Source organism: Rhinoraja longicauda, chromosome 22 (genome assembly GCF_053455715.1).
Source record: "Rhinoraja longicauda isolate Sanriku21f chromosome 22, sRhiLon1.1, whole genome shotgun sequence".
NCBI classification, from domain to species: Eukaryota; Metazoa; Chordata; class Chondrichthyes; order Rajiformes; family Arhynchobatidae; genus Rhinoraja; species Rhinoraja longicauda.
This window is the reverse complement of record NC_135974.1, coordinates 14,986,354-15,012,166: the sequence shown is the minus strand read 5'-3', so window position 1 is coordinate 15,012,166 and position 25,813 is coordinate 14,986,354. Positions and strand designations below refer to the sequence as shown.

Sequence of the window (25,813 nt, the reverse complement as noted above, 5' to 3'; positions counted from 1 at the left end):
CAGAGAGAGAGAGAGGGGGGCAGAGAGAGAGAGAGGGGGCAGAGAGAGATGGGGACAGAGAGAGAGAGAGGGACAGAGAGAGAGATGGACAGAGAGAGATGGACAGAGAAAGAGGCGGACAGAGAGATGGACAGAGAGAGAGAGGGACAGAGAGAGAGAGAGAGAGAAGGACAGAGGACAGAGAGAGAGAGAAGGACAGAGAGTGAGAAAATGACAGAGGGAAAGGGTGACAGAGAGAGAGTGACAGAGAGAGAGAGAGAGAGAGAGAAGAGAGAGAGAGAGAGAGAGAGAGAGAGAGAGAGAGAGAGAGAGAGAGAGAGAGAGAGAGAGAGAGAGAGAGAGAGAGAGAGAGAGAGAGGGAGAGAGAGAGAGAGAGAGAGAGACGAGAGAGAGAGAGAGAGAGAGAGCGAGCACAACAGAGAGAGAGAGAGAGAGGGAGAGAGAGAAAGGAATCTTGACAAGTGCCAGGTGCCAACATTATTTCCTGCTAGCATAAATTGAAGTGTGTGTTCGGGGAGTGTCGTGTGTGGGTGTGGGCTGCTGTGTGCTTAGCTTAGTTTAATTTAGAGATGCAGCGTGGAAACAGGACCTTCGGCCCACCGAGTCCGTGCTGACCAATGATCCCCATACAGTAGTTTTATCCTACACACTGGGGACAATTTACAGAAGCCAATTAACGTACAAATGCACATGTCGGGATGTGGACGGAAACCGGAGCTCCCAGAGAAAACCCACACAGTCGCAGAGAGAACATACAAACTCCGCACAGACAGCACCCATAGTCAGGTCTGCCTACTCTGCACTGTACATTATATTCTGCATCATATTATATTCTGCACTCGTATCATATTCTGCACTCTATACTATATGGTGCACTCTGTATCTTCCCCTTTGCTTTCTTTATTGTACTTGAGTTTGACTTGATTGTATTTATGTAAAGTATAATCTGATCTCTTTGGGTAGATTTCAAAACAATGCTTTTCACCGTACCTCTGTACACATGACAATGTTAAACATAATATGTAATCTTCATTGTGTAGTAACCTGCTTGGGGAACTGTTCAAAATCCTCCGTTTGCGAAAGCTCACATACTTTCCAAATGACTGAATTTAATGATAGGCGCAGTGGTGCAGCGGGTAGAGCTGCTGCCTCACAGTGCCCGAGAACCCGGGTTTGATTCTGACCATGGGTGCTGTCCGTGTGGAGTTCACACGTTCTCCCTGTGACTGCACGGGTTTTCTCCAGGTGCTCCGGTTTCCTCCCACACCCCAAAGACATGTGGGTTTATAAATTAATTCCAAATAGCCCCCTCAATGTGCAGGGAGTGGTTGAGAAAGTGTGATAACGTAGATGTGGTTGTTCGTCATCATGGGTTCAGTGAGCTGAAGGGCCTATCTCATGCTGTCTCTCTAAACAAAACTCTGAGCCACTTAAGAAGCTCAGATTTTGTGTTGGGACTCTTCACAGTCGTATATTGGGTAACATAATCATGGGTGGCGCAGTGGTGCAGCGGTACAGTTGCTGCATTCCAGGGTCCCGGGTTTGATCCTGACGACCGGTGCTGTCTGTACAGAGTTTGTACGTTCTCCCTGTGACTGCGTGGGTTTTCTCCGGGTGCTCCGGTTTCCTCCCACACTCCAAAGACGTACAGGTGTGTAGGTTTGTAGATTCTGAAAATGGGGTCTCGACCCTAAACGTCACCTGTTCCTTTTCTCCAGAGATGCTGCCTGGCCTGCTGAGTTTCTCCAGCCTTTTATGTCTATCTTCATTGTAAAACAGAATCTGCAGTTCCTTTCTACACAGGTTTGGCTTCTGTAAAATTGCCAACTGTTCCTAGCGTGTAGGACTCGTGTCAGTGTACGGGGTGATCGCTGGTCGGCATGGACTCAGTGGGCCGAAGTGCCTGTTTCCGTGTTCTATCTCTAAAGTCTAAAGTCTAAATCTGGAATAAAACGGTGGTACGGTGAATGTAAACAACTAGCTAAAGAACACTGTGAAGGGTGTGTAGAAACTGAGGCGTTTTTTCCTGGAGGAAGCTCGGGTGGTTTGAACCCAGTCCATTTGCTGATGAATGTGAAGGTGGTTGCTGGGTCCCAGTGCGTTGATTCACACCATCACTCCTTCCACCTTCGCCCACTTACATTCCACGGCATTCGTTGAGTCACAATCTTCCCCAGACCCTCACAAACAACAAAACAATTTGCTTTCAATTCCTCCCTTAATCCCAGTCCAATAATATCTGCTGCAGGTCAGAAGCCTGGATCTAAATTTAACATCGGCAGGCTAATGTTATGTTATCCTCTGTCTGGTATTGAGACATCTGCTGTGCTCATTTCAGAGATCCAGCATGGAAACAGGCCCCTCAGCCCACCAAGACCACGCCGACCATCGATCACTCCTTCAGATTACTTCCAGGTTATCCGACTTTCTCATCCACTCCCTGCTCATGAGGGGCGATTTTACAGAGGCCAATTAACTCCACACAGGGAGCAGCCGAGGTCAGAATTGAACCTGGGTCTCTGGCGTGGATGAGGCCACCGAGAGTGGTTGAGACCCGGTGGACTGAAGGGCCTGTTCCTGTGCTCATTGTCTTTGCAAAATGCATCACCTCAGACTTGTCTGATTTAACCTCCATCTGCCATTCCTTTGCCCACTTTCCCTGTTGATCTAGATCCTGTTGTAACCTGGGACAACCTTCTTCACTGTCCACACCACACCGTTGACTAGAGTGACTGACCACTGGCAGCTTAAGATCCTCTCCAGAGACTGAAAGGAATACTCTGCAAAGTGCTCACTCAACCCACTCTAAACTGGTCATCAGATCAAAGCTTAGCTTACAACTAAGGGCAGGCACAGTGGTGCAGTGGTAGAGTTGCTGCCTCACAGCGCCAGAGACCAGGGTTCGATCATGACCACGGGAGCTGTCTGTACGGAGTTTGTACGTGCCTCCCTTTGACCGCATGGGATTTCTCCGGGTGCTCCAGTTTCCTCCCACACTTCAAAGACATACAGGTTTGTAGGCTAATTTGCTTCGGTCAAAAATGTGTAAATTGTCCCTAGTGTGTAGGGTAGTGTTAGTGTACGGGGTAATCGCTGGTCGGCACAGACTCAGTGGGCCAAAGGGCCTGTTTCCGCACTGTAACTAAACAAACACTGAGACGGCAGATGTTCTGGTCTTTACCACGTGGCTGTTGGACGAAGCTAGCTTCATAACTATTGGCTTCTTTCCAGCATTTCCTGGCCATGGTTCATTGAAACCTAGACATATAGAAGCAGGCATATGAAGAGCGTTTGATGGCACTGGATCTGTACTTGTTGGAGTTCAGAAGGATGGGGCCTTATTGAAACCTACTGGATAATGAAAGGCCTGGATAGAGTGGATGTGAAGAGGATGTTTCCAGTAGTGGGAGAGTCTTGGACCAGAGGGCACAGCCTCGGAATATAAAGACGTACCTTTAGAAAGGAGTTGAGGAGGAATTTCTTTAGTCAGAGGGTGGTGAACGTGTGGAATTCATTGTCGCAGACAGCAGTGGAGACCATGCAACTGGGTATTTTTAATCAGGGTCTTGATTTGTCAGGGCGTCAAATGTTACTGGGAGAAGACAGGAGAATGGGGTTGTGAGGGGAAAATAGATCAGCTGTGATGGAATGGCAGAGTAGACTCTTTGGGCCGAATGGCCTAATTCTGCTCCTGTGACGTATGAACATATGAGTTGGCCATTCGGCCCTTCGGGGCTGGTTTGTTATTGAATGTGATCGGAACCACCCCTCAATGCCATATTTCTAGGCCAATGTAAAAGAAGGCAGGAGAATGAGATTGTGAGGGCAAAGTAGATCAGCCATGATTGAATGGTGGAGCAGACTCGATGGGCCAAATGGCCCAATTCTGCTCTTATGTCATGGTCTACAGGGAAATCAGGGTTGGGGGGGGGGGGATGGATCAAATATTAGCATTGACCCAGTGGGCTGAGTGGCCTCCTGTTTCACTAGGCATGACAATGTGAGACTTTCCCAGTGCGCAGAGTTCAATAGGTTGTGGAATACCGCTTTAGTCTAAATAATGAGACGGTTCATAACTTGGAGCCAGTTAATGGGTGAGTGACTTAACCGGCAGTATTTCATTGTGTCGAGCATCTGGAAGGCTCATTCAAGCAGAATCATTTTCGCCTGCGTCCCGCGTGAATTCAGCCTTGGACTGGTATCATCTCTCAGATCCACGTGCAACTAATCTTTCCATTTCATTCCAGTTTTGTTGGAGACCATTTAGTTAATCGACTGCCAAAGGTTACCTTGGAGTGTCTGAGGTCTGGAATTACATACCATAATTCCCAAGCCGTCACCTCCCATTGACTTAATTCAATGATCTCTCCCTCCACTCCTTGCTCCTGGATTAAAGCAGTCACTTTGTAGGTTTGGGGCCGTAGCACTCCCTGTTGTGGTGGATCTTGCAGCAATTGTTTTTATCATCGTTGTTAGAAAATGCCAATTTGGGATATGCCAATGGCTAGAAGGTAGTTTCAGGCCATAGAACAGGCTTCGAGGCAGTCCCTGGTCACTCCCTCTTCCCTCTCCCATCAGGCAAGAGGTACAATAGTGTAAAATGCACAAGTCCAGATTCAGGGACAGTTTCTTCCCAAGATAGACACAAAAAGCTGGAGTAACTCAGCTGGACAGGCAGCATCTCTGGTGAGAAGGAATGGGTGACGTTTCAGGTCGAGACCCTTCTTCAGACTCAAGGGTCTCGACCCGAAACGTCACCCATTCCTTCTCTCCAGAGATGCTGCCTGTCCCACTGAGTTACTCCAGATTTTTGTGTCTATCTTCGGTTTAAACCAGCATCTGCAGTTCCTTCCTACACATTTCTTCCCAGCTGTTATCAGGCAATTGAACCATCCTCTCACCAACTAGAGACCATCTACCTCATTGGAGACTCTCAGACTACCTTTAATCGGACCTGACTGGACTTTATCCTGCATTAAATGTTATTCCCTTTATCCTGTATCTGTACACTGTGGACGGCTTGATTGTAATCATGTATAGTCTTTCTGCTGACTGGATAGCACAAAACAAAATGCTTTTCACTGTACCTCGGTACACGTGACAATAAAATAAACGAAACTATATTAAACCATTCCCTGCATATCCATGTGCCTATCCAATAGTCGATCGCATCTTCACTGTACATGTGACAATAAACTAAACTAAACCAAGACTCCTCCTGATGTAGGTATTAGGTCCAATCAGTCGGTTTTCTGCCCCTGCCATTAGATCAACTTGGATGGACTACCTTAACTAAGGTGGACCTCAGATCTCCTGGGGAGGGGCAGGTCCAAGTGTGCGGAGATGTGGGGACAATGGGAATGAACTTAAGCCCAGCAGTGACATAGAACAGTACAGCACAGGCCCACAATGTCCGTGCTGAACATGACGCGAAGTCCAACTAATCTCCTCTGCCTCTACACGTGATCCATATCCCTCTATTCTCCACATATCCATGCGCCTGCCTAAAAGCCTCCCAAATAACCTACAACAGACCATCGGAAACACTACTACGACACAGCTCAGACCGGCCCTACCTGTAGGTAATGATGGATACCCACATGTAGCCCCATGGAAATGAGAGCAGACTGCTCACAGGCAGTACAGCAGACAGACCTGTCCCCACCAGTACTGTACCCCAGTATTATACAGCGACAGACCTATCACCACCAGTACTGTACCCCAGTATTATACAGTGACAGACCTATCCCCACCAATACTGTACCCCAGTATTATACAGTGACAGACCTGTCCCCACCAGTACTGTACCCCAGTATTATACAGCGACAGACCTATCACCACCAGTACTGTACCCCAGTATTATACAGTGACAGACCTATCCCCACCAATACTGTACCCCAGTATTATACAGTGACAGACCTGTCCCCACCAGTACTGTACCCCAGTATTATACAGCGACCGACCTGTCCCCACCAGTACTGTACCCCAGTATTATACAGCGACAGGCCTATCACCACCAGTACTGTACCCAGTGTTATACAGTGACGGGCCTATCCCACCCGTACTGTACCCCAGTGCTAAACAGAGACAGACACGTGGCCAGCAGTACTGACACATACACGCATCTGTACAGACACATCTAGCTGCACAATCACAGATACAGAAATACACTTCATTACAGAGACTCTCCCATGCACACAATGTACACACACTCTGACAGACACAAGCACACGCACACTAACACACGTACACATGCACACACACACACACACACACACACACACACACATAAACACACACACACACACAGATACACTGACACACACACCCTGACACACGGAGGGACACGCAACACCCCCCCTGACGCACAGTTACACTCCTCAATGACCCGTGTGAATATGACCATCTCTCACACACCCACAGTTATACACACTCTCTCCCACACTCACAGCCGCCCGCGTACACTAAACCACTCAAGCACAGGTGCTCTTGCTCGCACGTTCCCAGCCTGGGCAGGCAGAGAGTTCACACACCACGCCAACCAGAAACCTCGGGCAGGTGCGAGCCTTCCAGGAAACCTCTTTAGAGTTTGCAGGTGCTCTGTTGTTTCAGCCGATCTTATCTCGAGCGGGTACAGCAGGAGTGAGTTGGCCCTGTCCTGGCATTGTCTGCTGGGGCAGTGATGAGAAACACTGGGCCCTTGCTCGCTGAGGAGGATTAAACAGGTGATGGAGGCAGACTGCTTGCTGGCAGTGAAAGAGTGAAGACATTCTGAGAAAGGAGCGGTTGGAATTCAGCGGTCACAGCTGGCACGGCTGATTAAGATGCCTGCCGCCACGCTGTGCCGTACAGGAGGTGAACTGCCCTCTGGGGCTTTCCATTCAATTGTGTGGAAGGGATTATAGACAGCCCATCAGCCAAGATTAGTTTTGGGCAATGAATTCCCAGGCCAGCAATCCTTGTGGTTGCATTTTGTGTTTAGTTTAGTCGAGTTTAAAGATACAGCGCGGAAACAGGTCCTTCTGCCCTCCGAGTCCACGCCAACCAAGTGTATCTTGGCTTCATGTACGGCAGGGACTGAAGGCCTCATTCCTGTGCTGTACTGTTCAATACAGAAACAAGGAACTGCAGATGCTGGTTTACAACAAAAAAAAGACGCAGAGTGCTGGAGTAACTCAGCGGATCGGGCGACATTTCTGGAGAACACAGAAATGACAAAGTGGCGCAGCGGTAAGAGTTGCTGTTTACAGTGCCAGGCACCCGGGTTCAATCCTGACTACGGGTGCTGTCCGTACGGAGTTTGTACGTTCTCCCTGTGATCGCATGGGTTTTCTCCGGGTGCCCCAGTTTCCTTCCACACTCCAAAGACGTGCAGGTTTGTAGGTTAATTGGCTTCTCTAACTTGTAAATTGTCCCTATTTTGTAGGGTAGTGCTAGTGTATGGAGTGATCCTGGTCGGCATGGACTTGGTGGGCCAAAGGGCCTGTTTCCATGCTGTATCTCTAAACTCTAACATGGATAGGTGACCTTTTGCGTGGGGACCCTAAAAGTACAGCATGGAAACAGGCCCTTCAGCCCAGCTTGCCCATGCCGACCAATGTGCCTCATCTACACTAGTCCCACCTGCACACGTTTAGCCCATATCCCTTTAAACCTGTCCATATACCTGTCCAAATGGCTTTTAAATGTCGGTGCAAGACCTTTTTCAGACTGTGCTTTGTACTTGAGAGTTGGTGCTCAAATCAATGGTTCTTTATTGTCACATGTACCTAGACACAGTAGAATTCTTTGGAGACACGGAGAACTGCAAATGTCGGCTTACAAAAAAGAGACTAAAGTGCTGGAGTAACTCAGTGGGTCAGGCAGCACCTCTGGAAAAGATGGGCCCCGACCCGAAATGTCGCCTATCCATGTTTTGCAGAGATGCTGCCTGACCCGCTGAGTTACTCCAGCACTTTGTGTCTCTTTTTGTAAATCAGCATCTGCAGTTCCTTGTGTGTCCAGCTCTCCATTCTCCCTGGCCTTATTTAGAGTTACTGAGAGTTATCTGCATTTGGGACTGAGGCTGACGATGAATGGTGAACTGGGGAATACGAGGGGGGGGGGGGGTTTGCAGTGGGGGGGGTGTTGGGGGTCATGATATCTTTCCCATTCTCGTTCCCATTCCCACAATCCCACATTTTTTAACAAGGGGGACATGGTCTATGTGGGATATTAAAATGGTATCTTCATAGATTCAGTTAGGTCTGAGGTGCCGTAAAGAAACAGGCCCTTCCTTCTGCCTCGTCATTATACCCGTGATTTTATATGCTAATCGCCTCACAAATAAATATTAACATTACATTCGCCTTTCTTACTACTGATGCAACCTGCAAATTAACCTTTTGGGAATCCTGCTCCAGCACTCCCAATTCCCTTTGCACCTCCGATTTCTGAATCCAATTTCTGAATTCTGCTTTGCTTTTCCATCCCCACTAATAGAATAAGCAAATGAGCTTCCCGCAGATTACAGCTATTCATCACAGGGATAGTCAGTCGCTCAGACCTCGAGGATCTCACTAGAGTAATCTAAACTGCATTAACTAAATTTTTAATATTCCCATTCTGTGGCTAAGCAAATTTTTTTTTAAAGATCATCCTCATTTTGGTTGGCAGCAGCTGGTAAGTACTGAAGATGGATCCGTTCATTTTCACAGTCTCCCATTTGAAAGAGACAGGGCCACCCAGGTTAGTTTAGTTTGGAGATTCAGCGCGGAAACAGGCCCTTCGGCCCACCGAATCCGCGCCGACCAGCGATCCCCACACACTGACTCTATTCTACACACACTAGGGACAATTTACAATTTTACCAAGCCGATTAGCCTACAAACCTGTACGTCTTTGGAGTGTGGGAGGAAACTGGAGCACCCGGAGAAAACCAACGTGGTCACAGGGAGAACGTACAAACTCTACAGACAGCACACGTAGTCAGGATCAAGCCCACGTCTCTGGCACTGCAAGGCAGCAACTCTACCGCTGCGCCACTATGCAACCCGATCTTTAATAGATTTGCTGTCTCTCTGCTTGGACATCACTCACCCGTGCATGGTTTGTTTTGGTGAGTGAATCAACAGTGTGCAATCATTTTCTTCCTTTGACTGTGGAATTGTGGGCGGCACGGCGGCACAGCGATAGAGTCTGGGTTTGATCCTGACCACGGGTGCTGTCTGCACAGAGTTTGTACGCTCTCCGCGTGACCGCGAGGGTTTTCTCCGGGTGCTCCAGTTTCCTCCCACACTCCAAAAGATGTAGGTTGATTGGCTAATAGGTTCATTGGCTTCGGTAAAAAACATTGTAAATTGTCCCCAGGGTATAGGGTAATGTCACAGTACGGAGTGATCACCCGTCAATGAGGATATGGTGGGCTGAAGGGCCTGTATCTGTGCTGTATCTCTAAAGTAAAGTAACGTAAAGAGTTCCTTGGAAGCACTATCCAGGAACTTCTTCAGAGTATTGTGTTCAGTTTTAAATTACCCTGTTATACAAAAGATGTGGTCAAGCTGGAAAGGGTGCAGAAAGGACTTACAAAGGTGTTGCAAGGACTCGAGGGCCTGAGCTAGAGGGAGTGGTTGAGCAGGCTAGGACTTTATTCCTTGGAGTGCAGGAGGATGAGCTGTCTTGAAGAGGTGTACCAAATCATGAGAGGAATAGATCGGGTAAGTGCATAGAGTAATTTACCCAGAGAAGGGGAACCGAGAACCAGAGGACATAGGTGAGGAGGGAAAAACTTAATAGGAATGTGAGGAGCAACTTATTTTAACAATTGGGTGGTAGGTGGATGGACTGAGCTGCCAGAGGAGATAGTTGAGGCAGGTACTATCACAATGTTTAAGAAACATTTAGACAGGCACATGGATAAAATAGGCTTAGAGGGATATGGGCCAAATACAGGTAGGTGGGACTTGTGTAGATGGGACATGTTGGGCCTGTTTCCATGCTGTATGACTATAACTCTATGACACTATCGACTACAAACTGCTTCTGCAGTTCCTTGTTTCTACAGGTTCAAGGATGGCTTCGTTCCCGCAACAATCAGGCTTTAGACTTTGGGGATACAGCGCGGAAACAGGCCCTTCGCCCAATGAGTCCATGCCAACCAGCGATCACCCAAATCTAAGCACCATCCTACAGATTAGGGACAACGTACCATGTTACCGAAGCCAATTAACCTACATCTTTTCATATCTTTGTGGTGTGGGAGGAAACCTGAGCACTTTTGTTTTTAGTTTAGTTTAGAGATACAGCACGGAAACAGTCCCTTCGGCCCACCGGGTCCGCACCCACCAGCGATCCCCGCACATTAACACTACCCCACACCCACAAGGGACAATTTTTACATTTACCAAGCCAATTAACCTACAGACTTGTACGTCTTTGGAGTGTGTGAGGAAACTGAAGATCTCGGAGAAACCCCACGTGTCACGGGGAGAACGTGCAAACTCCGTACAGACAGCACCCGCAGTCGGGATCGAACCCGGGTCTCCGGCGCTGCAAGTGCTGTAAGGCAGCAACTCTACCTCTGCGCCACCGTGACCGCCCAAAGTAAAAGTCTCTGTCAGCAGGCGTTGGCAGGGTCGAACCCAGGTCCCCGGTGCTGCGTCATTGTGCCACTCCCATAGGGCACCCTAGGCTCTTCAACACGATACAACACTATTAAGCCACGCACAGGCTCCTGTGGGGCTGGAGGGTGAGGAGAGGCAGTGATACCCTCAAGGATTTCCTTTAATTTAGTTTTGTTTCTTATTATTGTCACGTGTAATGAGGTACACGGCAGCGGTAGAGTTGCTGCATCACAGCAAATGCAGCGCCGGAGAATCAGGTTCAATCCTGACTACGGGCGCCGTCTGTACGGAGTTTGTACGTTCTCCCTGCGACCTGCGTGGGTTTTCTCCGAGATCTTCGGTTTCCTCCCACACTCCAAAGACGTACAGGTATGTAGGTTAATTGACTGGGCAAATGTAAAAATTGTCCCTAGTGTGTGTAGGATAGTGTTAATGTGCGGGGATCGCTGGGCGGCGCGGACTCGGTGGGCTGAAGGGCCTGTTTCCGCGCTGTATCTCTAAAATCTAAAAATATCTAAAAATAATCTACAGTGAAAAGCGTTTTGTTGCGTGCTATCCCAGTGAAAGAAAGGACTAGATATGATTATAATGAAAGTTCACGGTGTGCAGATAAAGCACTTTTAGTGTAAGATAGCCCCATTACAGATAGTTCAAAGATCTCCAAGCTATAAGGCGAGAGGGGGAATGTTTAATGGAGATAGAGAGGGCAAGTTTTTGAACACAGACAGTGGTGGGTACGTGAGCTCGTGGAGGGAACAGTCCCAGCTCCTTGCCCTGGGGAAATCCAGGTGGAGCTGATGTGGCAATGAATGTTTAATGTATCGCCAAGGGGCCACCTCAATGCTGACGTTAATCTCCACTGGTGCCATGTTTTCTTGGGCCCGCACCCCCAAACTCCAGGTTACGTTAGCAGCCAACATCATCAAAAGCCACACACTACACTCCTCTCATTTCCCTCCTACTGTCAGGAACAAGGTACAGGAGTCTAAAAACCATGACCACCAGGCTCAAGATCCTTCGTTAGGCGTTTAGACTTTAGAGATATGGCGCTGAAACCGGCCCTTCGACCCACCGAGTACGAGCCGACAAGCAGTCACCCCGTACACTAACACAATCCTCCTACACACTAACACAATTTACAATTTTACCAAAGCCAATTAACCTACAAACCTGTATTTCTTTGGTGTGTGGGAGGAAACCGGAGCACCCGGAGAAAACCCACGCAGTCACAGGGAGAACGTACAAACTCCGTGCTGCCAGCACCCGTAGTCACGATCGAACCCGGGTCTCTGTCGCTGTAAGGCAGCAACTCTACTGTAGTGATAGTGCGACCGTGCCATCCTTAAGAATCTGAAGGGCCCCAATCTGAAACGTCACCTATCCACGTTCTCCAGGGAAGCTGCCTGACCCGCTGAGTTACTCCAGCACTCTGTGTCTATTCTTGAGCCTGGTGGTCATGGTTTTTAGACTCCTGTACCTTGTTCCTGACAGTAGGAGGGAAATGAGAGTATCGAGGTGGCCCCATGGCGATGGCGATACATTAAACAGTCACTGCCACATCAGCTCCACCTGGACACGTTGTGTCTTTTTTGTTGTAAACTAGCATCTGCACTTCCTTATTTCTTCATGTTCAAGAATCACTTCTTCCCAACGACATTATCTTGAACACCACCCAAAGGTAAACTCACTATGAACTTCTATGCACTGCGACTTTGGTTGTGCTAAGGATTAATGTTTGTTTTAGCACTAGTATTGCGATTTTAAAAAAATTGAATAATGACAGTTTATTATATATTATCTGAGTGCATAGTATATACAGGCCTGGTATGCTGTTGCAAGTAAGAATTTTATTGTGCCTCTTGTCAGTATACATGACAATTAAACACTCTTGACTCAGGAGCTACTTGACATTAAGGGTTAGTGACTCATCTCGAATTCCCTTTGACATTTCAAAACTCATCTAAAGACCTTCCTCATTGTCTGAACTTGAACCCACCTGCCCTCATACCTCTTCGAATGGCTCTTAACCAAACAGCTACTGCTTGTTGACATTCTTTCTTGCTACATTAATAGGAGCCGCATACCTTGATGTGGTGGAGTGGCCACAGGTATGAGGAAATTATTGGGGCTTTAAGTAGTTGGAGGAATGTTTAGTCTAGAGATAACCCTCTTAAAGGCACAATAAAATAAAGAGTTTGCATTTTCCTGGGGCATTTATTTGAGACCCTGTGAGTTTCCCTTGAGCGCTCCAGTTTCCTCCCACATGTCAACGATGTGCAGGTTGGTAGGTTAGTTGACTGATGTGAACTGACCCCAGTGAGAGGGTGGAGGGGGACAATGAGATCGTGGGGAGAATAAAATATGGTAGGATGGGATTATTGTAAAGTGGATGCTTGAGGGTTGGCAGGGACTCGGTGGACCGAAGGGCCTGTTTCTTATTTTAATTTAGTATAGAGGTACAGCTTGAAAGCAGGCCCTTCGGCCCACCAAGTCCATACCGACCACCAATCACCCATTCACACTTGTTCTATGTTATCCCACTTTCTCACCCACTCCCTGTACACTAGGGGCAATTTGCAGAGAGCCACTTAATCTACAAACCCCCGCGTCTTTGAGGTGTGGGAGGAGGAAACCCACACGGACACGGGGAGAACGTGCAAACTCCACACAGACAGCATCCGAAGTCATGATTTAACTGGGTCTCTGGCGCAGTGAGGTAGCGGTTCCACCTGCCCATCACTGTTGCATCTGCAACAGTTATAGAGTGCTGATGTGGGAGGAAACTGGAACGCCCGGAGGAAACCCACACGGTCACAGGGACAAGATACGTCTTTTTCACTCAGAGGGTGGTGGGTGTATGGAACAAGCTGCCAGAGGAGGTCGTCGAAGCAGGTACTAAACAAAATTAAAAAGGCACTTGGACAGGTACATGGATAGGAAAGGTTTAGAAGGATATGGGTCATATGTGGGCAGGTGGGATTGGCGTAGATGGGGCACCTTGGTCGGCATGGGCAAGTTGGGCAGAAGGGCCTGTTTCCGTGCTTGTGACTCTGACTCTACGACAAAATCTGGGTGAAAGGCCAGCATTTATTGCCCGTCTTTAATTGTCCACCAGAGGGTGGCAGTGAGCCACCTTTTTGGGCTGTTGTAGGGAGGGGAGGGAATGCAGGAGATACTTGAATTTAGAGAAATCAATGTTTTCATACTGCTGGGTTGCAACTGAAGGTAGACACAAAATGCTGGAGTAACTCAGCAGGACAGGCAGCATCACTGGAGAGAAGGAATGGGTGACGTTTCAGGTTGAGACCCTCTTCAGACTCAACTGAAGTTTGAGTTACACCAGCATTTTGTGAACACGGTTTATACCAGCGTCTGCCGTTCCTTCCTACACACTGGGTTGTAAGCTGCCCAAATCGAAAGATGAGGTGCTGTGGGAGAAAGCTGTATTCTTAGATGACGTGTCAATGAAGCTACACACATCCTGATTTTCCGAGATACGGTCATACCGCATGGAAACAGGCCCTTCGGCCCATCGATGTCACGACGACCATCGATCACCTATTTGCACCAGTTCTACGCTATCCCACTTTCCCATCCACTTCCCACTACACCGGGGGGCAATTTGCAGAGGGATAATTAACCTGCAAACCCGCATGTCTTTGTGGGAAGTGGGAGGAAACCCACACGGTCACGGGGAGAATGTGCAAACTCCACGGACAGACATCAGCCGTGGTCAGGATTGTGGCACTCTGGGTCTGTGGCACTCTGAGGCAGCATCTCTACTAGCTGTGCCACTGTGCTGCCCAGTATGAAAAGCCATCACTGGAAACTTTGAAATGAGACGGTGGATTATTAACGATTGGTTTTGGTTTATTCATGTGTAATGTGATATCGTGAAAACCTTTGTTTTGCGAGGTTTTCCATCGAACAAAGATCAGTACAACACAGAAACTGGTCCTTCGGCCTACAATGTCCGTGCTGAACATGATGCTAAGACTGACTATTATCTGCATACACATAATCCATAGCCGTTCATTCTCCGCATATCCATTACCTATCTAAAAGCTTCTTACATTCCACTATCGTATCTGCCTCCACCACAACCCCACCAACAGCTCGTTCCAGGCCCCTCACCATCCTCTGTAAATAAACTGGCCCCGCAAGTCCAGGCAAATCATACCATACAGAAGTACGTCAGGTAGTGAGAAAGGGAGTGCAGTATATACGTAAATGTTACAGCTACAGGGAAAGTGCAGATTAAAACAAGTGCAAGGGCCACAAGAAGACAGGCTGGAAGAATGGGAATTCATCCTTGGCTGATATGATATAATGGGAACCACGGCACAAAACCAGGCCTTTCGGCCCATCTGTGGGGTGTTAGTGCTCTATATCTGAGGATGAGGATGAAGGGTGATCTTATAGCGGTGTATAAAACCATGAGAGGAATACATCGGGTAGATGCACAGAGTCTTTTGCCCAGAGTAGGGGGAATTGAGAACCAGAGGACATAGGGTTACGGTGAGATGGAAAAGATTTAATAGGAATCTGAGGGGTAACTTTTTCACACAAAGGGTGGTGGGTGAATGGAAAGAGCTGCCGGAGGAGGTAGTTGAGGCAGGGACTATTGCAACGTTTAAGAAACATTTGGACAGGTACATAGGTGGGACAGGTTTGGAGGGACATGGGCCAAACGCAGGCAGGTGGGACTAGTGTAGGTGGGACATGTTGGTCGGTGTGGGAAAGTTGTGCCAAAGGGCCTGTTTCCACGCTGTGTGATTCTATGACTGGTCACCTCCCTTGTTATGCTACATGCTTTGTGTAGCTCTGGCACGATAAGGCGTCTCGTGTAATACGTGACGGAAATGTGCTGCTGTCAGTCGTGCAGTTATAGCAGTGAATGTTTATCCGCCTTTCATCACTCCCTCTCCAGGAAGGGCAGGAAAAGCTTCTTTGTAATTCTGTGTGGCCCTTTCCCAGCACAGGAAATGTTACAACAGGGAGACGAGTTTGGTGGTCATTTAAAATGGTCTGGAAATAATTATCTCACAATCTCGACCAACTCAATCACAAAACGCATGCTGCAGGCAGATGTTCAGTTCCACCCATTATCCTCCTCTAACCTTTTCTCCTCTCTGCTCCTCTCTCCTCTCTGGTCACCTCTGTCCCCAATAACTCTCACCAACTTCCACAGATGCGCCATAGAAAGCATTTCATGGGGGATGCATCACCGACCGCAAGGTTTGGGAACAGCTCCATCAAAGACTGCAAGAAATTGCAGAGAATTGTGGACTCAGCCCAGATCATCACACAAACCAACCTCCCTTCCATTGACTCCATCTACACTTCACGCTGCCTCAGCAAGGCCACCAGCATCATCAAAGACGAGTCTCACCCCGGCCACTCCCTCTTCTCCCCTCTCCCATCGGGCAAAAGGTATAGAAGCGTGAAAACGCACACCTCCAGATTCAGGGGCAGTTTCTTCCCAGCTGTTATCAGGCAACTGAACCATCCTACCAGCAACTAGAGAGCAGTCTTGAACTACTATCTACCTCATTGAAGACCCTCGGATTATCTTTGATCAGATTTTACTGGCTTTATCTTGCACTGAATGCTATTTATGTTATTCCCTTACCATGTATCTGTACACTGGATGGCTCGATTGTAATCATGTATTGTCTTTCCGCTGACTGGTTAGCATGCAACAAAACCTATTCACTGTACCTCGGTACGTATGACAGTAAACTAAACTCAAATTCATAAGTTCCAGCAGCAGAAATAGGCCATTCAGCCCATCGGCTCTACTCCACCATTCAATCATGGCCGATCTATCTTTCCCTCTCAACCCCATTCCCCTGCCTTTGCCCCATAACCCCTGACACCCTCCATAGGAAGGAACTGCAGATCTTGGTTTAAACCGAAGTTAGACACAAAAAGCTGGAGTAACTCAGCGGGTCAGAGAGCATCTCTGGAGAAAAGGAACGGGTGACGTTTCGGGTCGAGACGATTCCTTATCTCCAGAGATGCTGTCTGACCCACTGAGTTACTCCTGCTTTTTGTGCCTACACCTGACACCCTTACTAATCAAGAATCTGCCAATCTCCACCTTAAAAATATCCACTGGCTTGGACTCCACAACCGTCTGTGGCAATGAATTCCACAGATTCACCACCCTCTAACTAAAGAAATTCATCCTCATCTCCTTTCTCAAGGTACGTCCTTTTATTCTGAACCCCTGATCTCTGGTCCTGGACTCACCAACCAGTAGAAACACCCTCTCCACATTACTCTCTCTAGACCTTTCACTCTTCGGTAAGTTTCAATGAGGTTCCCCCCTCATCCTTCTAAACTCCAGTGAGTTTGAGAAACTCAAACTTTTCGTCCTCTATTTCTGTATCGTTTCCTGACCAGGAATATTGTGTCAAATCAGTATAATTCCAGTGGTCGGTGTGGACCCGGGTGGTTCGAGGGGCCTGTTTAATTCCACTGGTTGGTGTGGACCCAGGTGGTTCGAGTGGCCTGTTTAATTCCAGTGGTCGGTGCGGACCCGGTGGTTCGAGGGGCCTGTTTAATTCCACTGGTCGGTGCGGACCCGGTGGTTCGAGGGGCCTGTTTAATTCCAGTGGTCGGTGTGGACCCGGGTGGTTCGAGGGGCCTGTTTAATTCCACTGGTCGGTGTGGACCCGGGTGGTTTGAGGGGCCTGTTTAATTCCACTGGTCGGTGCGGACCCGGTGGTTCGAGGGGCCTGTTTCTCCGCTGTACCTCTAACCTGAACTAAAAACACTAGTGGGTTAATCCAATCTCGGGGGAATGCCACGGAGTTCAGGATTTTAAATGTCGATTTTCCTTCTTGTGGAACGAACAGTCAACGGAGAGAAGAAGCACCCCATGATGCCAGGATCTCCCGTGGACGCCAAGACTCAGTCCCGAGCTACTCCACCAGCCATGGCCCCTCCGCCAACTGGGAACCAAGGAGCATCGAGGACATCCTTCACCCCAGGTGGGTTCCCGTCAGTGGCCGATGCATTGACCGTGATTCTGGGGAACGTCACTGGCGCGGGAAATCATATTGGTGTTCTGCACCCTTAGTTTAAGCAATTGACTAGTGGGAATGAGTTTCTGTGGCTCGTCGGGGGGGCCTGTTAACAAATACTGGTGCCAACATTTTTTCCCTACTGATTTATATTGATGTGTGTGTTCAGGGGCTGTTGTGTGCGGGTGTGGGCTAAGGTGTGCTTAGTTTAGCTTAGAGATACTGCGCAAAAAAACAGGCCCCTTCCGCCCACCGAGTCCTGTCCGGCCAGCGATCACCCCGTACACTAACACTATCCTACTCACTCGGGACAATTTACAATTTACAGAAGCCAGTGAACCTACAAACCTGCATGTCTCTGGGATACAGGAAGGAACCGGAGCACCCGGACTCGTGTGGAGGGAGGGGTTGAGAAAGTTGGATAACATAGATCTAGAGTCGGGGTGATCGAAGGCTGGCATAGACTCAGTGGGCTGAAGGGCCTGTTTCCATGCTTTATCTCGAAGCTAAATTAAAATAAGAGACAAGCCCTTCGGCCCACCAAGTCTATGCCAACTCTCTAACATCCACTTTACACTAACCCCATCCTACCCCATTTTATTCTCCCCACGATCTCATTAACTCCCCCTCCACCCTCATATTCTACCACTCACCTTCACACTCGGGTCCATTTACAGCGGTCCATTAACCTACCAACCTGCACATCATAGGCATGTGGGGGGAAACTGGAGCGCCCAAGGGAAACTCACAGGGTCTCAAATAAAGCAATCCAAGAAAATGCAAACACTTTATTTTACTGGCTTTTAAGGGGATTGTTAATTGTTAGAGTTAAGTTTATTACACAAATGGAAATAATCACTTGGTTTTATGACTCTAACTGAGTTTATTCATGTGTGTGTGTGTGTGTGTACATTTATGTGTCTGCATGCATGTATCTGCATGTTATTGTATGCATGCTTGTGTTTGTGCATGCATCTGTTTGTGTGGATATGTATGTGTATCTGCATGTGTATGTGTGTCTGTATGTGCATATGTATGTGTATATGTATGTTTGTGCCTGTATCTTACTGTGTATGTATGTGTGTGTATCTCTGTATCTGTTTGTGTGCATGCGTGTGTCTGTGTGTATCTCTGTGTCTGTGTGCGTGCGTGCATCCGCGTGTGTATGTGTATCTTGATTTGTGTGTTTGTCCCTGTGTGTGTGTGCGTGTATCTGCATGTATCTGTGCGTGTCCTTGTGTGTGTGTGTATCTGTGTGTGTGTTTAACTGTGTGTGTCCTTGTGTGTAAATGTGTGTGTGTGTATCCGTGTGTGTATGTGTAACTGTGTGCATGCGTGCATGTATCTGTGTGTATCCGTGTTTGTGTGCATGCGTGCGTGTAAATGTGTGTGTGTGTCCGTGTGTGTGTGCGTGCGTGTGTTCGTGTGTGCGCGTGTGTGTCCGTGTGTTTGTGTGCATGTGTGTTCGTGTGCGTGTGTGTCCGTGTGCTTCTCTCCCCAGTGCCCAACGGGGTGGAGCATTCTCCCCCTGCGCTGAACGGGGTTCCCTCGCCGCCGCAGCGCTTCACCAATGGCCCGTCGCCTCTGCTGGCCAGCCAGCAGCTCCCTGCTACCTGCGGTGCCCGGCAGCTCAGCAAGCTCAAGCGCTTCCTCACCACCCTACAGCAGTTTGGCAATGACATCTCGCCGGAGATCGGCGAGCGCGTGCGCAGCCTGGTGCTGGCACTGGTGGTGAGGGACTTCACCACGGGGTGTGGGGAGAGGGAGTGGTGGGTCTGGGGAGGGCATGTGGGGGGGGGAGGGAGTGGTGGGTCTGGGGAGGGCATGTGGGGGGGGGGGGGAGTGGTGGGTCTGGGGAGGGCATGTGGGGGGGGGAGGGAGTGGTGGGTCTGGGGAGGGCATGTGGGGGGGGGGGGGGGGAGTAGGAAGCTGGGGTATTGCTGCCGGGGGTAAAGGGTTGTAAAAACAGAGCTGGTGGCCGTCTAGTTTAGTTTAATTTAATGTAAATTTTAGTTACATTTGATTAGTTTATTACTGTCACCTGTACCAAGGTACACTGGAAAGCTTTTTGTTGCGTGCTATCCAGCCAGAGAAAAGACCAAGCACAATTACAATCAAGCCGTCCACAGTGTATAGAAGCAGGATAAAAGGAATAACTTTTTGTGCAAGATAAAGGCCAGTAAAGTCCAATTAAAGACAGACACGAAGTGCTGGAGCAACTCAGCGGGACAGGCAGCATCTCTGGAGAAAAAGACTGGGGAGTCTGAAGAATGGTCCCGACCTGAAATGTCACCCATCCCTTTTCTCCAGAAATGCTGCCTGACCTGCTGAGTTACTCCAACACCTTGTGTCTATCTTCTGTATAAACCATCATCTGCAGTTTTTTTCTACACACAAAGCCCAATTAAAGATAGTTCAAAGGTCTCCAATGAGGTAGAGGGTCGGTCAGGACTGCCCTCTAGTTGGTGAGAGGATGGTTCAGTTGCCTTCAGCTGGGGAGAATCTGTCCCTGAATCTGGAGGTGTGCATTTTCACATTTTTGTGTTTCTTGCCTGATGGGAGAGGGGAGAAGAGGGAGTGACCGTGGTGAGACTGGTCCTTGATTATGCTGGTGGCCTTGCCGAGACAGCGTGAAGTGTAGATGGAGTCGATGGAAGGGAGGTTGGTTTGCATGATGGTCTGGATAACTCTCTGCAATTTCCTGCAGTCCTGGATGGAGCTGTTCCCAAACCATGCTGTGATGCATCCCGAATGCTTTCTCGGGCGCATCTGTAGAAGTAGGTGAGAGTTGTTCGGGACGTGCCGAACTCTCTAAGCCTTCAGTGACAATCCTACTGTACATTAGGCAGAATCACACTAAGTATCAGAGTGTAAAACACACTGAATCAGTACACAAGAGTCACATTCAAGTTTGAATTTTTTTTTTAAATGCTTAACTTGGCCAAAAACTGCCCCTGGGCACTTTATGGAAACACTTATCTGACTTTCTTTTATTCTCTCACTTGCACTTGCAGAATTCAACGGTGACCATTGAAGACTTTCACTCCAAGCTGCAAGAAGCAACGAACTTCCCATTGCGGCCCTTTGTAATTCCTTTTCTAAAGGTAATGCAGTCTCCTCCAGTTTAAGAATGTACCCTGAGAGGGCATTTTTATGGAAATGGTGATGGAAAGGTTTTTATTTTCCTTGTGTTTCCAATATACCTGACAACCAGTTATCAATGCAGGTCCCATGTTGAACTCCACAAGCACACCTCAATTGAACTTCTGCTATGCTACTCTGCTATGAACTTTTTGGATACGACCATGAAGAAAGTTCCTTGCACTATGATTGTTCCTCTTCAAAGAATCACTCACACCAAGATAATGGTCAGCACAGTGGTGCAGCGGTTGGGCTGCTACCATACAGCGCCAGAGACCCGGGTTCGATCCTGACTATGGCTGCTGCCCATATGGATTTTCTATGGTCTCCCTATGACCCCGAGGGTTTTCTCCGGGTGCTGGTTTATAGGTTAATTGGTCCCTAGCGTGTAGGGAGTGGATTCGAAAGTGGGATAACATAGAACTAGTGTGCGGGAATTGCTGGTCGGCGCAGACCTAGTGGGCCGATGGGCCTGTCTCCCAAGTTGTATCTCTCAACTAATCGAAACAATAATTGAACAGAGGAGGCAAGCCTGCAAAAACGCTGGACACATTCTGGGAGTATTTATTAAGTGAACCCCCCCCCCCCGACCCGCAACCCTCCATCTTCCCCACTATATCCAACCTAGGTCCCGGATCCCTTATCAATGGAACCCCTGGTCACTCCATTACATCATTGTCTCCCACCTAACCTTTACACCTATCAGCAATAATTTTGTAAAAGATTAACTATAATGGAAGAAATAGGTTACAGTTCCTGCATGTTTTATTTTGGTAGGAATTTTTATTTTGGTGGGTGGGGGAATTTTCAATTCCTGGGAAGTCCAAAATAATCCTTTTGGAATTGGCAGTCAGTTCTGACGTGATGTTGAGGGTGATATTCTATCATCATGTGTACCTATGTGCACAGTGAAAATCTTTGTTTTGCATTGAATCCAGTAATATGGTTTAATTATTGTCACGTGTACCAGGTACAGGGAAATACATGCTTACATACAGATCAGCAAGATTTAAGTACATAAGCACAATCCCATGGTTAGTACAGAATGTACAGACCAGCCTCACTGAGTCCATGTGCAAGAGGCACCATTTTGGTGCCATTTTACTGTCCCAGCTGGCCACAAAGGCCCGTTGCAGCCACCACCTCCATTCCCGTCGTCCTGTAAACCGTTGTCCCCCTCTCCTTGCACGGCCCTCTTCAGCACTTGTTCCCCAGGCGGCGCCTCCCACAGCCGGCCTCGAGGGTGCAGAAGGTAAGACTCTCACCGGACCCCTTGCCCAGCAGCCGTCGCCTTGTCCTTCCACCCTCTCTCCCATTTCCAGTCCGCGGGGTGAGCATGGGGCCTGGGCTCGGCAGCCTTCCCTCTCTGAGGGAGCCGGGCCTGTGGTCGGCTAGCAGCCCCAGGCTGCAACAGGGGCCTCCACCGTCGAGACCCTGCACTGTCTTCCCACCGCTGGGTCCGCTGGGTCCCCGGCCCTCTGTCCGACTCCCTCTGCTACGGTCCACGGAATGAACAGAGGCCGGGCTCGGCAGCAACCTCTCCGGGCTGGTTCTCGTTACCGCGGCAGCGAGCCAGGCCTGTGGTCAGGCATGGCCTCGACCGCGACCTGTCGGGAAGCACACCAATCACACTACAGGTTAGTACGATCATAGATAAGTGCAACAATTGTAGTGTAAGAGAAGATTGACTGTTGAGTCACTCTCCATGGCTGATGTCTTTGGGGGAAGTTGACCTTGTATTCTGCTTGGTCGCTTACAACCCCGCAATATGAATATTGAATTCACCAATCTAGGTCATTATACCTTGGTACACGTGACAATAAACTAAACTAAACTAAACTACCTCCTTCCCCCTTGAACACTCCCCTTCTTCCCCCTCATCTACCCTGTGCCCAACCTGGACTTGCACCTATTTCTCCCCTCCCCATCCTCCTCCCTTTCCACCTACATTCCTTCCCCCTTCAGCTTCACAATTTGCGACTCTTCAATCCCTTTTGTCTTACACCTTTTAACTTTTCATCTCTGGACTTTGTCCAAACAACTGCCTATCAAATAACCCCCCCCCCCCTCACCTCACCTGTTTTGGTCTATTACCTGCCCCTCCTGCTTTCCAGCCATCTTCCCCATTACCCCCCCCCCCCACCTCCCAGCAGTCAGTCTGAAGAAAGGTCCCAACCCGAAACGTCACCTATCCATGTTCTCCAGAGATGCTGCCAGACCCATCCAGCATTTTGTGTCTTTAGTGAATCATATTGGCCACTCACCCGTCCACTCTAGTTCTGTGTTATCCCACTTTCTCATCCACTCCCGACACACTTGGGGCGATTTGCAGAGGGCCAGTTCGCCTAACAAACCCGCACGTCTTTGATATGTGGGAGGAACACGGAGCACCCAGAGGAAATCCACACGGCCACAGGCAGAACATGCAAAATTCGCAAAGACAGGACCCATAGTCAGGATCGAACCCGGGTCTGGCAGTGTGAGGCAGCAACTCTACCGCTAGGATAAGGAAACACAATTATCACATGGAAACAAGACTTTGGGACAAATGAGGTCATTACTGCTAGATTTCAGGTTTGATACATCGTACACAGTGCCTTGTCACAAAGAGAAAACAAGTTTTCAACAGAAACCCCCGGAAAAAAACCAACCCAGAGGATTTGCATTTGTGAATAATTAGAGGTGTTCTCCAGTTAATCTCGGCCGTCAGTAGGCAGATTGAATCAGCTGGGTTTTTAATCATTTTTGTGCAAACCTAATGGGGAACATCCTAATTTGCCAGTTAAACATTAAACCAATTGAAACTGCTACAGCTATTTCCTTGTTCCTGGGAGTATTGCTCTCAGCTCGACAGGTGAGGACAACTCAGATGGAGATGATAGCGCCTTCCCCGAGATCTATGTGTCGTAAATCAATCTGCAATCACCGATGTTCTCGGTGAAGTGCAGCAGCGTTGTGATACGGTGGCCCCGGTCCAATGTTGGTCTGAACGTCTCTGCACACCAATTAACATGTAAGCCAGTGACTCATCCTGACTGAAGATAGACACAAAGTGCTGGAGTAAGTCAGCGGCTCAGGCAGCATCTCTGGAGACAAAGGATGGGTGACGTTTCGGGTTGGGACTCTTCTTCAGACTGAAAGTATAGGGCAGGGAACTGGAGGTAAGAAAGGGCCAGAACAAAGGATGACTGGCGACAGATGACCAAGGAAGGGTGGAGGCCCATAATGGCCCATTGTTGGCTGGGAAAGAGGTGACAACAAAGGGATAGAAAGATGCAAACAGTGGAACTGGTAGGTGATGAGGGTGTGGGAGAGGGGAGGGAGGGAGGGAATGCAGGGGTTACTCGAAATTAGAGAAGTATAGGTTCAAACCGCTGGGTTGTAACCCTGCATTCTCTCCCTCCCCCCCCCCCCCCCCCCTTGTATCTGTGTATTATTTTGTAAATTAAAACCTGCAGTTGCTTGTGTCTCCAACTTAAACCCACTTCTCAAGCACCTCCAGCTTTTTATGCTCACATCAGCAGCATCATTTTTTTTTGTGTAGGAAGCAACTGCAGATGCTGGGTTACACCAAAGATGGACCCAAAATGCCGGAGTAACTCAGCGGGTCAGTCAGCATCTCTGGAGAAGAAGGAATAGGTGACCTATCGAGGTCGAGGCCCTTCTCCAGAATTTTTGACCTGTCTGAAGAAGGGTCTTGACCCAAATCGTCACCTATTCCTTTTTCTCCAAAGATGCTGCCTAACCCGCTGAGTTACTCCAGCATTTTGGGTCTATCTTCAGCAACATCTTTTTGCTGGATTCATACATTAATTTTAAACCGCTTCGATTTTTATTGAAGACATTTGGGTTAACTTGCTCTGCAGTGGCAAGGCTGCTCTGTGCTGTCTTGCCTGAATTGGTTTTCTTGTGGGATCTGCACTGCCATGAGGGAAGGGATGACGTGTGCGTGTGCGTGCGTGTGTGTTCAATGGTTCAGTAGTTTCGTATTGTCACACTTGCACAACACAGTGAGTCTATTGTCACGTGTACAGAGGTACAGTGAGAAGCTTTTGTTGCGTGCTAACCAGTCAGCAGAAAGACAATCCATGATCTGTCACAACACAGTGAAATTCTTTTGCACAAACCACAATATCGCCATATTTTGGTGCCATTTACAAAGTCGGAAGTCCACATGCTGGAATTACTAGAGCACCCCTGCTCCAGGTAAGCCCCAGGCTGCTGCAGTCCCGCCACCCGACGCCCCTCGCTCTCTCCTCGCCCGGCCGCTCAGCGTCCCGCCCGGGGGCACCTCCTGCAGCCGACTTTGCAGGCGCTGGAGGCAACACCTACGGGCCCACTCCTCACGTCTGCCAGCGGCAGCGCCTCCCGCCCCCTCGACCTTGTGTGCGTGTGTGCACTCCTGTGTGTGTGTGTGTTTCTCTGTGTGCATGTATATCTGTGTGTGCATGTGTGCATATTCTAGACAATAGACAATAGGTGCAGGAGTAGGCCATTCGGCCCTTCGAGCCAGCACCGCCCTTCAATGTGATCATGGCTGATCATTCTCAATCAGTACCCCGTTCCTGCCTTCTCCCCATACCCCCTGACTCCGCTATCCTTAAGAGCTCTATCTAACTCTCTCTTGAATGCATTCAGAGAATTGGCCTCCACTGCCTTCTGAGGCAGAGAATTCCACAGATTTACAACTCTCTGACTGAAAAGGTTTTCCTGATCTCAGTTCTAAATGGCCTACCCCTTATTCTTAAACTGTGGGCCCTGGTTCTGGACTCCCCCAACATTGGGAACATGTTTCCTGCCTCTAATGTGTCCAATCCCTTAATAATATTATATGTTTCAATAAGATCCCCTCTCATCCTAAATTCCAGCGTATACAAGCCTAGTCGCTCCAGTCTTTCAACATACGACAGTCCCGCCATTCCGGGAATTAACCGAGTGAACCTAAGCTGCACGCCCTCAATAGCAATAATATCCTTCCTCAAATTTGGAGACCAAAACTGCACACAGTACTCACTAGGTCTCACTAGGGCCCCGTACAAC

The 25,813-nt window shown here is 48.7% G+C and overlaps 1 protein-coding gene across 2 annotated transcripts in view; it reads left to right on the top strand.

Moving 5' to 3' along the window:
• The window catches only part of LOC144604415 (protein CBFA2T1-like), a 117,560-nt gene that overhangs the window by 61,531 nt on the left and 30,216 nt on the right, over positions 1–25,813 (top strand). For both annotated transcript variants that reach the window (XM_078418804.1, XM_078418805.1), the window contains exons 2-4: positions 17,465–17,599; positions 19,134–19,363; positions 20,647–20,736. In XM_078418804.1, the coding sequence (XP_078274930.1) occupies positions 17,465–17,599; positions 19,134–19,363; positions 20,647–20,736 (455 nt within the window). The remainder of the gene's footprint in view (positions 1–17,464; positions 17,600–19,133; positions 19,364–20,646; positions 20,737–25,813) is intronic.